The 12,944-nt window shown below is 47.5% G+C and overlaps 2 protein-coding genes across 3 annotated transcripts in view; one reads left to right on the top strand and one right to left on the bottom strand.

Moving 5' to 3' along the window:
• The window catches only part of FGD1 (FYVE, RhoGEF and PH domain containing 1), a 40,054-nt gene extending 33,142 nt beyond the window's left edge, over positions 1-6,912 (top strand). The window contains exons 13-18 of the mRNA XM_026488672.4: positions 2,494-2,524; positions 3,038-3,139; positions 3,512-3,637; positions 3,815-3,976; positions 5,299-5,442; positions 5,981-6,912. Coding sequence (XP_026344457.1) covers positions 2,494-2,524; positions 3,038-3,139; positions 3,512-3,637; positions 3,815-3,976; positions 5,299-5,442; positions 5,981-6,286 — 871 coding nt within the window. The 3' untranslated portion in view covers positions 6,287-6,912. The remainder of the gene's footprint in view (positions 1-2,493; positions 2,525-3,037; positions 3,140-3,511; positions 3,638-3,814; positions 3,977-5,298; positions 5,443-5,980) is intronic.
• Positions 1,038-12,098, bottom strand: TSR2 (TSR2 ribosome maturation factor). Of its 2 annotated transcripts, none has more exons than XM_026488673.4 (5): positions 11,963-12,098; positions 11,709-11,799; positions 8,894-8,985; positions 8,152-8,322; positions 1,038-7,922 (listed from the first exon to the last, which is right to left on the bottom strand). In XM_026488673.4, the coding sequence occupies exons 1-5, from the start codon at positions 12,041-12,043 to the stop codon at positions 7,788-7,790; spliced, it is 570 nt and encodes a 189-aa protein (XP_026344458.1). In that variant the 5' UTR covers positions 12,044-12,098; the 3' UTR covers positions 1,038-7,787. The 2 variants fall into 2 exon arrangements, with proteins under 2 accessions (XP_026344458.1, XP_044236077.1); XM_044380142.3 differs by having other exon boundaries at positions 8,152-8,283; positions 11,963-12,076.
• Between the last annotated feature and the right edge of the window lie 846 nt (positions 12,099-12,944).

The raw sequence follows: 12,944 nt of genomic DNA, 5'->3' as shown, positions 1-12,944 counted from the left end.
ATCCCATAGCTAGAAAGGAGCAGAGCTGGAAATAGAGCTCATGCTGCGTTCTGAGGGCCCAAGTGGTAGGGAATCGTGGTCAGGGCCAGGGCCAGGGAATGGATGCATATGGGTAGATGATCTGTTTCTGACAGGCTGCGAGGAAGTGAGAAATAAGAGTCAGAACCCTCATTGCTGGGACGGCATGGAGGCAGGAAAGAGAAATGAATAGGGCTAGAGGGTGTCCTCTTGGAGGATGAGAGATGGGGGTTACCTTTGAAGCTCTGGGAGACTGAGCGAGCATCCCCAGAGGCCTTCGGCCAGGAAGCAAGAACAAAGCCAACATTGGGCACATCCAGGAGAGGGCTCAGCAGAACCTGAGTGACAAGTCACATGACTCAGGTCTTCTGCTGGGAGGATGGGAGGGAGGGGGCTGCTGAGAGACAATGGAGCCAGAAAGGAGCACTAAGCAGTGTAGGGTTTCCTAGTGGCAGATGAAAGGCATGGAGGGTTTGCTTTGCAATTGCTTGGACTGCCCTTTAAAAAAATTTTGTAATGAAAAATTTCAAATATCCAGAAAAGTAGAAATACAACAAACACCCATATACCTACATTTAGACAACTGGTGCTCTACCTTGGCGACACAGGAATCAGCTGGGGAGCTTTTAAAAAATACTGATGTCTGAGGGGCGCCTGGCTGGCTCAATCAGTAGAGGATGGTTAGAGATTTGAGCCTCATGTTGGGTGTAGAGATTATTTAAAAATAAAATCTTTAAAAAATACCGATGTCTGAAACCCACCCCCAAAGACTGATTGAATTTGTCTGGGGTATAGCCTGAACATGAGGAGTTTTAAAGGCTCCCTTGGTGGTTTCAATGTGTGCACCAGGGTGTAGAACCACTGACTTAGGAGTCAACAACTATTGACATCTTGCCGTATATATATCTTTGGCTGAACCATTTTTAAATAAATTAAAGACATGATACTTCACCCCAGGCCTTTCCTCTAATTGCACGTATGTGTGTATACACACACACACACACACACACACACACACGTTTTCTTTGTACATTTTATTATGAAAATATTCCAAAATACAGAAAAGTTTAAAGAATTATATAGTGAACAACTGTAACCCACCATACAGATTCTACAAGTGTTAACATTGTGCTACATTTACTTTATCACAAATCTATCCTTTTATCCATCCACCAATCCATCTGGTTTGTTAACATGCATGTCAAACGAAGTTACGGACATTACTACACCTCATCCCTAAAGACTTTGGTGTGCATATTGTTACCGAGAGTTCAGTATTTGTTCAATGTCCTCTCCTTTTCTCGAGGCCAAATATTCACACGATGAAATGCACAGGTCTAAGTGTGTACCATCAGTAAGTTTTGACAAATACAAACACTCATGTCACGTTTTTAAACAAAAATGGAATGCTATGTGTATTTTATATATGTTTTCACTTAACATATCTTGAAGAGCTTCCTATACCATTTATGCTGTCTGACAGTAATGATGTACCATCATTTCTTTTTTTTTATCTGATCCCCTGTTGTTGAACACTTAGGCTGCTTCCAATTTTTCATAATAAATAGCATTGCAATGGACATTCTTGTAGCTAAATACTAACTCCTATTAATTTTTCATGAAGTGGTTCTAAGGACGTATTCAGATTTTCATATTAGAAAAATACTTTTGATGTCTGGTGTGTAGATGTGGAAGGGGATTAGAAGAGGCCAAGCAGGAGTTAGCCAAGAAACTGGGTCCTATTCCTAGTAAGCAGTTTAAGGCGCTGTACCAGCGTAGAGGCCTTGGAGACTACAGGGCAGACAGGAGAGGTGGGAAAGAAAGGCAAAAGGAAGAGGTAACTCGCACTGATTGAGCACCCAGTGGACCAAGGATTGTGCTGGGCACTTTACATATCACTTCAGTTACTGCTCAGAACAACCAGACTGATAATTCTCTCCATGTAAAATGGAGAAGAAAATGGACTAAAGGAAAACAAGCTGCCCCCCTTTCTCAAATTTGCCATTCCAACAACAGGGAACTATTTATGGTTTCTTGTATGTTCCATACTTTTACATACACCTCACCCATAGTCCTCTACCGGAGACCCAGCACCGCCTTGAAGAAACCTTACCAGCCCCACCCAAATTCCAGGCTGGGGCAGGTCTCCTCTTCTGGGCTTCTCAGCCCTATTTTCACTCTGTCACAGTGCTGATCCCCCTGTATTGTCCCTGTCTATCTCCCCTCCTAGACCATGAGCTCGTTGAGGGTAGGGACCTCTCTAAGCCCCAAGTTCCTAGCACAGGGTCTGGAAAGTATTAGTAACTGTTGAATAAATAAACTCAGGCTACATGACCTGCCTAAGGTCATACAGTAAGTTAAGGACCAGAGGGTCAAAACCCTGGTCTGACTCCAACATACTTACTCTTCACCACTCCAGTTGCTTTTGGTTGGCCTGCCTAACCCAACATTTTTCTTTCCCTGCCTCTCCCCAAGGACTGAGGAGGAGAAGAAAGACTGGGTCCAGGTAACATCCAAGAAGGCTTTGTGGTAGGGGGCTGGAGGAGTATTAACAGGTTTCCTTGGGGTTGGTGGACTCTCCCCTAAAACTCGTACCAGACCGGAATGGGCCCGGACACCTGCTTTCCAACAAACTTTACCATCCCCGTTTGACAGAGAAGCAAACTGAGGTCTACAGGTTAAACAGAAACTCACAAATTCTTCTCTTAGAAAGCTGGCTCCACTGAGGGTGTAACCCCAGTGAGTTAAATCCTATAAAACCTTAAGCCCAGATAGTGGCCGGGAAGACTTTCTGAGGTTTTTCAACCACTGATCCTCTCCCCCATTTCACAAATTTAAGAACTGAGAATTGGATTTGGGATTGGGCTTGCTCAAGATCGTATGGCTAGCAAGGGGCAGAATTTGGCCTAGAAGCCAACTTTTCCGACGCCGGGCTAGGGCATAGGAAGGTGAGGTGAGGGTGGAAGTGGGTGGGTTGTGAGGTGATCTGACCTCTTATTTCTTACAACCTCCTTTATAGGCCATCAACTCCACTCTCCTGAAGCATGAACAGACGCTGGAGACCTTCAAACTGTTGAACTCAACAAACAGGGAAGATGAAGACACACCCCCTAACTCTCCAGTAAGAGTCCCCACCCTCTCCCCCTGTACTGGGACCCCTTCCAGACTTCCAAGTCCCCACTTTACCTTGAAATGATCCTTGCCCCTTCCCGGAGAGTAAAGACCAGAGAGCCAGTGCATGACCTCAGAAGTTACAGTCTTCTTTTGGTATGGCCACAGAGAAATCATGGGGGAAACTGAGGCCCAGAAAATAAAAATGACTGGTCTTCAGTAGCACAGTAAGGTAGGGACAGAGCAAGGACTCAAAGGCAGGTCTTCTGAATGTATCTGCTGCCTCCCAATGATGATCCAAGCCTTGGGACAGAGGGCAGGGGCTGGCTGGACTGGGCTGGGGAGTAGCCATCTCTGACCTGGGACCTGGCCCTCTCTCCAGAACGTGGATCTTGGGAAGCGGGCACCTACACCCATCCGAGAAAAGGAAGTCACCATGTGCATGCGCTGCCAGGAGCCCTTCAATTCCATCACCAAACGCAGGCACCACTGCAAGGCCTGCGGGCATGTGAGTTTTGGCAGGCAGGGGCAAAGCTAGGGAGGGGACAGGCTGGCAGCCCAAAGGCCCACTTCTGAGTGGTTTACCCTCCAAGGCGGGGGAGGCCATGAGTCCACTGTGGGAGTTGGGACACTGAAGGGAAAGACCTGCAGGAACTAGGCTGTTTTTGCCCACTTGCCACCCCAGGTGGTTTGTGGGAAGTGCTCCGAGTTCCGGGCCCGCCTCATCTATGACAACAACCGCTCCAACCGTGTGTGCACGGACTGCTACGTGGCCTTGCATGGGGTGCCTGGAAGCAGCCCAGCCTGCAGCCAGCATACACCCCAGCGCCGGAGGTCTATCCTGGAGGTAAGAGCCAGGTCCCCGACTAACACTCCTATGCTGACCACATGGGCCCCAGCCACCCACTCAGTGTGACTGATGCCTGGGCATCTCTGAAATGCTAGGGTGCCATGTGCATCCACTGAGCAAGTGACCCAGGCTCGGACTGAGTAAAATGAGTGCAAGAGTGAATGAAAGATGAATTTTTATTTAAGTGCTTTAGACATTTAATCCTCACAGTAACTAATCTATCCATACTGTTACTATCCCTGGGTTACAAATGAGGAAACTGAGGCCCAGGGAGTTATTTGCCCAAATCACACAGCCAGCAAGTGGCAGAGCTAGGATGTTTTTTCAATTAACAAATTATCTTTTCTTATTACAAAGGAGGATATGTGCACTGAAGAAAATTAGACTCTATAAACAAAAATAATAAAAACACCATATTCCTTCTACCCACTAGATTACCACTACTAAGAGTTGTGCTGTAGCATGCACATACACACATTTTTGGTTTTGTTTTTTAACCAAATTGAGGTATTTATTTTATTTAACACTTAGAGAATGCTTACTCTGGGGGTGCCTGGGTGGCTCAGTCAGTTAAGCTGTCGGCTCTTGATTTCGGCTCAGGTCATGATCTCAGGATCCTGAGATCAAGCCCCATGGTGAGCTCCTCATGCAGGGAGTTTGCTTGAGGATTCCTTCTCTCACCCTCTTCCTCTGCCCCTAACTCCTGCTCACATGCACGTGCGCGCGCTCGCTCTCTCTCTCTAAAATAAATAAATAAATCTTTTTGAAAAAAGAATGCTTACTCTGTGCCAGGCACTATTCTGAGCATTTTGCATACATTAACTCATTTAATCCTTACAACAGACCTGTATGTTCTCCTTCCAAGTCAATACATTTCCATCTCGAGCTGGGATTCTGAGCCAGACTGCCTTACCCAGCTACCCAGTCTTCTTGACCACAATGCTAGGTTGCCTCTTGCTAAACGTTAAGGCATGGATGTATGATGAAAGATGACCAACACGGGAGGTATAAAGGCGTAAGTGACTTGAGGAATACATGAACTGATGGAAGAAAGAATGCCTGCCTGGCATCTACGTACCCCTGCTGAGACACCCCTCCCACCAACTCTCAGGAGGCAGCAGCCATGGCAGTTCAGCAAACAAGCCTGGCTTTCAGTCTCGATTCTCACTCACTGGGGGCGGGAGGGTAGTACTGGACAAATCCCTCCTGCCATCTGAGCTTCAGCTTTATCAATCCCTATGCTGAGGGGGTGTCAAAGCCAAGAGTAGCCAGGCCAGGCCTTCTATCAACACTGATGTCCCCTATGTCTCTGGCCACAGAAACAGGCCTCAGTGGCTGCGGAGAACAGCGTCATCTGCAGCTTCCTACACTACATGGAGAAAGGTGGCAAAGGCTGGCACAAGGCATGGTTCGTGGTCCCTGAGAATGAACCCTTGGTGCTGTACATCTATGGAGCCCCTCAGGTGTGCATCCTATTCCTTCAGGCCCTTTCAGCCACCTGGCAAAACCAAGCTGTTCCTCTTCCCCTTCAGTCCTTGACCTCTCCTTGGCCTTGGGGGATTGGGTAAGGCTAAGGGGAAATCAGAACCCCTAGACAAAGACCAACCAGAGACAAGGAGTGATCATGGGCCAACATGTGTACAGAAAAGCGGGATGAGCTGGCATAGCTAGTTTCCTGGAGGAAGCCAGAGTGGAGGTTAGGCACTGCTAGGTCCAGTTTGCAGCGGGGACGAACACGTAAATGGAGGCTACAACCAAGACAAAGGCCCACAAACATTATTTGGTATATGCTAGAGAGACTAGCCCAACTGGTTTTGGTTGTGGGAGGACACAGGTATTTGAACCAGCCTGCATGCTAGCCTCAGTGTCAACTTTTTCCTGTTGCTATCAGTGGAGCCATGGAAGGTTCCTGAGAAGGGGAAGGAAAAGAAGGGTTCGGGAGATGCAAAACTAGTGAGAAGCCCAGCCTCAAGGTGACCCCAGCTCTGTCCTGTTCCCTAGGATGTGAAAGCCCAGCGCAGCTTGCCCCTCATTGGCTTTGAGGTGGGGCCTCCTGAGGCTGGGGAGCGGCCTGACAGAAGGCACGTCTTCAAGATCACCCAGAGCCACCTGAGCTGGTACTTCAGCCCCGAGACAGAGGAGCTGCAGCGGCGTTGGATGGCAGTGCTCGGTCGGGCAGGCCGTGGGGACACGTTCTGCCCAGGGCCCACACTGTCTGAGGACAGGGAGCTGGAGGAGGCACCGGTGGCAGCTTCAGGAGCCACAGCTGAACCCTCCGAAGCCCCCCAGACCCGAGACAAGACCTAGAGGGTTTGGGAGGAACTGGGGCCCCCTGCCCCACACTCTAGCTGCCCATGTCCAATTGGGGGCCCCAGCCCCCTCCCTCCCAGCTCGGTCAATACTTGAACTCCCATCAAGGGCACTTTCAATCCCCAGTGCTGGGTCTTGGGTTTTTTAATTCATCTTTTCACAAAACATGGGCTTTAAAAAAAAAATTCCTACAGGGATGTTAATTTTTTTTAAATCCCTGTCCCCAGGGAGGGTGGGAGCTGTTGCTAGACCCCCTTGAATTAGGCCGTTTTGTCCCCATCCCCTTAACACCCTACAGATCCTGCCTCCACCCAGTTCTCCCCAAAGCACTGGAGGCAGGAGATCTGGATTCAAGTGCCAGCTCTGTCACTGACCCCATGGCCCTGGCCCACCCCTGCCCCCTCAGCCAATGTCTTTACACACGTTACATGGGGTGCTGACCATATCCCTCCTGCCTCTCCCATGACTTACAGCTTCTACCCAGCCCCAAGGCTACCCAGTATTTTATCGTCCAGACCCATGGCAGGGCCACAGGGCAGGACAGGGGAATGGGGGGAGGACAATGGATACTCTTTGTTTTGTTTTTTTAAAGAAAAATACAGTTTATTTCGGGCTTATGGAAACTTTCAGAGTGCTGCTGTGTTCCATCTGTCCATCTGTTTGTTTGTTCAATGTAACAAGCTGCTAGGGTGGGCCCAGAAACTGCTCCCTTGCTGAGCTCTGAAGCCCAGCTCCTAAAAGGCTGATTCCAAGGCTCTTCATGGGTCAAGTTGCAGATTAGTAACAAGAAGGTACTATTTACTGAGGTTTTAAGCCTCATCCCTGGATTTGGATAAGTGTACGTACAGAAAGAGGTTGGAGGAGACAGAAAACAAAGCCCAAGCTCACCACCTAGTCAAAGTCTTAGACTTCCTGAAGGAACCCAGGGCTGGAGGCTATGCTGCAGAAAGGGTGTCTTCCTGGGAGGTTCCAATTTCTGGGCAGGGGTACACAGCTGCTCTGTGTGTGTATGGGCAGGAGGAGAAGGAGAGGTACCACAGCTATTTTCGTTCACATCTTCAACTCATCTCGCTTCTGGTTTGCAAGTTCATCTCACCATTCCTGACCCAGCAGGGCTACTGGTTCTCTTGCTGGTCCTCTCCCTTCACAGATCCAACTGGCCACTGTCAACCAGTGTTTAGCTTCTCCTCCAGTCACACCCTCACCCGCTCATCCCTCCCTCTTCACACTGACTGCACCTGAGAGGCAATGTGCTGGGAAACCAGGCCTCATCATGCAGATAGTAACTTAAGGCCCAAGGGAGTGTGGTGAACCAGGTCACACTACCTCGAGAGCCAGGACCCTAGGGCTCTTCTTCCCCTGGAGGAAACTCGACAGGGGAACAGGAGGAGGGTAGAGATGGGGCAACCAGTCCAGGAGTCCACAACCCTCCCCAAAACCCCTACAAACAAGTCTCAAAACAACTAGCAAGCAAGGACCCAAACCATTCCAGCCCCACTTATTTCTTTCTCCGGACAATGGTCCAGCCATCCTCCACTATATCCTCTTCTTTAATAGTCTGGGAGTCTGGACCAAAGGATTCAGGCTGGGGGAAAACCCCATCTGTAGTTGCCCCATCACTCGTAGCTGTGACCTGGAGGAAAAATACAGGAGAAAGCTAAATACAACACCTCCTGGCTGTGGCCACCGGAGACCCAGGCTCTCTTCCCAGCTTTGCCAGGATTGGCTGTGTGACCTTAGGAAAGTTTCCTGCCCATTCTGGGTAATATACGCCCCCCCCCATCATTTCCCTATGAAAGTAGCTGATTTCCCAGAAAATTGAAGAAATCTGCATCTCCCCACCCAAGGGGCACCCCCTTCACCTCCATCTCCTCCACGCTGTCCGCATCATCTTCATCCGTTTCTCTGGCTGTTGTAACTGCAGTGGCTCTGACCCTGCACTTTCTTTGGGTGATGTGGGAGGCCATCTCCTTCAGAGCAGCCCCATCACCCCTCTGGAAGTGGTAGAACATGGTCTGTAGCTGCTGGCTCACCTACCAAGAAAACATTCAACCAGCCTGGATTTTCTAGAGAACCTACAATACAACCAGCATGTGACTGCAGCAAGAGTAGGGAGGGGTTTGGAATTTTCCAGAAGAGAATGGGACTCTTTCTTTCCCAAGGAGTTCACTAATGAAGGAACCATATATGAAGGACTCAGGTAAGAGCCTAAAGTATGGAAGGAGGGCTTCCTAGTAAGGAAGGCACTAGAACTTGGTTTGAAAGACAGAAGAGGTAAAAGGGAAGGCAATCCCAGCAGGAACTGATGGGGAGAAATGTTAACCAGAGTAGGGGTGGAAATGTACCTGGCCTGATATGCCCTTGGGATGGGGGTAAAGAACGGACCCGGTTGACAATGTTGTACGGAGAGAAATAAAAGAGAAGAGGCAGAGTTTGGAAAGACCTGGGAAGAACAGACTTTTTCCTTTAGGCAAAAGGGAGTCACAGAAGGTTCTTGTGCAGGACTCAAGAAAAGAATGGTTAGACCCAAGAGTCTTGGCCTAAAAACAGGGCAAAGAAAGACTGCGGGCAGGGAAATGGCAGTTATGTCCATGATATGCTCACCTGGGGCAGACTCCCATCCTCCACAACTGTATCGAATTCATTCGTCATGAGCTCCCCGAGGAAGTCCTCCACCTCATCTAGCTCCAAGTCAGCTGGGTAGGAAAGCAAAGACCAGCCAACTGAATCACTCCTGTCCACTATCATTCAATACCTACTTGGTGGGTCCACATCTGATTGGTGGGTAAAGGCCCAAACAGTGAGCCTTTTATTTACTGAAGTGCTCTGTACTCCAGGTTTTTACATGATTTTTAAAAACCAACCAGGGGCACCTGGGTGGCTCAGTCAGTTAAGTGTCTGCCTTCAGCTCAAGTCATGATCCCAGGGTCCTGGGATCGAGTTCTGCATCAGGCTCCCCACTCAGAGGGGAGCCTGATTCTCCCTTTCCCACTCCCCCTGCTTGTTCTCTTTCTGTCAAATAAATAAATAAATATTAAAAAAATAAAAACCAACCAAACACTAAATATAAATACCTAATTTCCAATCTCCTGCATCCTACCAAACCCTCTCATTCCCACAGCATCCCAACCACACTCACCCTTTCATCTGACCTATTTTAACTAGCCTCCTCTCTGTGACCTTGAGCAAGTTATCTCTGCGCTTCTGTTTTCTCATCTACAAAGAGGGGCTAATAGCGGCCTTCTTGAAGGTCTGTTATGAGTAGGCCCCTAAATAATGCCTAGCATAGGAGAGACCCATAATCCATGTTAATTTCCATCACTCAAGGGCTAAAGTTTCTGAAATGTAGAAACCCTTCACAACTGTGGCTCCACTGAATAGGACAGGTAAGAAAAAAATAGATGTTAAGTACTTCCAATGATGAAATCATCATAGCCTTGACACCAACATCCTACTGTGTGAAATTTTGGCTAATGCCTCCCCTCTAGGCTTCAGTTACCTTCTGGGCCCATGCTCTACTTTTTCTGAATTAGAGAATTACTGAAGAGGGTCTTCTACAAAACTCCTCACTCTCCCTTCCCTCTGGGAGAGCTCACTCACTTGACTTTCCCTACCACTCTCATCTAATATCCCCCAAAGCTGTCTCCAACCCAGACTACACTCTACCTGTTTCACAGATGCCTCAGGCCCTCCATATCTAAAGCCAAACTCATCACCTTACCTTCAAACCTACTTCTCCTCCTCCAGGCTTCCTCTATTCAGGAAAGGCACCTAATCCACCCAGGGACTCAAACCAGAAACCTGCCTCCTTTTCCTTCCCTCTTCACAGCCAAACAATCTCCAAGGCCCTAATCCACCCCTTCTTTTCCATTGCTACTGCCACTGCCCTAGTTCTGGCCTCATTATTTTCTAGACAGACACAACCTCCTCATCAGTCTTTCCCTCTCCCGTCCATGCTCCATACTGATTATTTTCTGAACTTTCTAGTCAGCAAATCCCATCCTATTACTCACCTTAGAAAGGGCCCATGAATTTTTATCACCTACAGCAGTGTTTCATATCCTGCTTTTCAGAAATAGCTGTCCTGCTGGTTTTTAAAGAAAGCTATCCATAGAAAGCTAATGGGAAACAAAGGAAACCAGGCTTTGTTGTGGTTCTTATCTTTATCCAAGATTTTATTATGTTAATGATTATTGTGACTCCTAAGGAGGAGCTGAAGAAAAGAGCTTTTCTTATATAATTTGACTGGAGAAGCTTTTTCTTCACTGTACATCTAACAGAACTAGTCTTCCATAGCACGTATTTTGGCAAACGCCGGCCTAACAGACAAAACCAAAGGCATGTAAGGTCTTCCACGTCTTAATCTCTTCCCAGGGCCTCCCCACCCCTCAGCTTCATTCTCAACCACTCCTACCCTCCTTACACCCACAAGCACACACACACCCTTACTCCAATACTCAGCTCCCTGCCACTTTCCAAATATAACACATAATCTTCTCATACCACAGAACTTATTTGTGTGTTGCTGTCTCCCCCACCTAGTTAACTCCTTTTCATCCCTTAAGACTCAATCCAATCACTACCTCCCTCAACAACCTCCAAAAGAAACCTCCTCCTCAGTCTCAGGCTACCCAAGCACCCTGAGCTCCTCCTTATTAGAACATCTATCACCCTGAGTGTAAATGCCTACTTAAATGGACCCATCACTAGATGGTAAACTTCCTTGAGAAAACTCTGCCTAACGTCATCTCCAAGACTAAAAACCTGAATAAAGAATTTTGTAAAAATCTTATATGCAAAAGACCCTCTACTGGGTCCCTTATTCTTACATGAGCTTCAAGACACATCAAAGGTGTAGATCTTCGCTGTCCAAATAACCAAATGTGGTTACTGAGCACTCGAAATGTGACTAGGCCGAACTGAGAACGGGCTAAAACTGTAAAATACCCGCCAGATTTTGAAAACTTAATATTAAAAAGGGATGTAAAATATCTCATTAGTAATCTTTTATACTGATTACCTGTTGAAATATTTTGGATATACTGAGTTCAATAACATTAATTTCATCTGTTTCTTTTTACTTTGTTGAAGCGGCTGCTAGAAAATTTTAAATGACATGATGTGATTCGCATTGTATTTTTATTGGACAGTGCTGAGGTAGGTACTTTAATATCCATTTCAGGAATTAGGAAACAGAGTCTCAGGTAAAATAACTTGTCTAGAGTGATACCCCGGGTCAATGGCACAGTCTGTAAGGCATCTGAACTCAAGATTCTGACTCCCAAAGCCTGTATTCATTCCACCTGGATCTTAGTTACGTCCCATCCCACAACTGTTCAAGAGGAAGCGCTTGCTCTCTAGGACCCGCCTCCTCCTCCCCACCCCCCACAGACAGGTCGCAGCGCCTGCATTCACTCACCATTGCGGAAGAAGTACTCCTCTACTGCACCCCCCAGCCATTCGGCCTTCTCCCGGCTGTGCACGCCTCCGAAGCCATTCTCCACAGCGATCTGCAACACAGGCCCAAGCCCACCACGTCAGCCTGGAAGCCGGCCTGGCGTGGTGTAGGGTTGGCTGCTTATGCGACCCAGTGGAGCCTCAGACGCGTGGTCCAGCCAACTCTGGTTCTGCCCCAGACCCTAAGCTAGGATAACTAGCCATGGCCCCACTCACCTGCAAGGCCGGCCAGGCCTCCAGCGCCGCGCGAACGCCAACCCCGAACAGCTCCCGCGAATCTTCCTCAGCTCCGGCCATCGTCAGGCCTCAGCCACGTGATGCCCAGGAGGCCCAATCGCTGCGCAGCACGGCCCAGACCGAATGAGACGAAAGCCGAACCTGAGAACGCAGATGAGCCTTTGCGCTGACCTGGCAGTAAGACTAGAGCAATAGAAAAGTCTGTCAGAGCAACAGATGACATCACCACAGTTACTCCTATGTAGTAAGCCAAAGGAAGCCAGGAGTGGAGGTCGCGCGGGGCCATGGGTTCTTGAAAGATGTGGGGAAGTTAATAAAGATACGGATTCCAGGCCTTGGGACAGAGGAATCAATCTCAGGGAGCATAGCCTTAAAATCTGCCTTAAAAAAAAAAAAAAGCAGCCTAACAACCATAGAACACTGCACCCAACAGCAACAACAGAATATACATTTTTCTGAAGTGCATATGGAACATTCTCCACGACAGACCATATGCTAAGTATGCTAAGTTATAAAGCAGGCCTCAATAGACTTAAAGGGATTGAAATCATACAAAGTTTGTTCTCCCACCACAATGGAGTGAAATTAGAAATCAATAACAAATTTGTGAAATTCACGAATATGTGGAAATTAACACACTTCTAAATAACGAATCGGTCAAAGAAAAAAATCATGAGGGAAACTGGAAAACAAATTGAAATGAATGAAAACGAAAGCACAGCACACCAAAACTTATGAAATGTAGCTAAAAAAATGCTTAAATGGAATTTCATAGCTATAAACACCCATATTAAAAAAGAAGAAAGATCTCAAATTAATAACCCAATTTTCACCTTAGGAAACTGGAAAAAGAACAAGTAATCCCAAAGCAATCGGAAGGAAATAATAAAGATTGGACAGAAAACACATGGCATAGAAAATAAAACCAATAGAGAAAATCAGTGAAACAAAAGTTGGTTAT

Source organism: Ursus arctos, chromosome X (assembly GCF_023065955.2).
Source record: "Ursus arctos isolate Adak ecotype North America chromosome X, UrsArc2.0, whole genome shotgun sequence".
Classification (NCBI taxonomy): Eukaryota; Metazoa; Chordata; class Mammalia; order Carnivora; family Ursidae; genus Ursus; species Ursus arctos.
The sequence above is the reverse complement of the archived record's forward strand: the minus strand, read 5'-3'. Positions and strand labels throughout refer to the sequence as shown.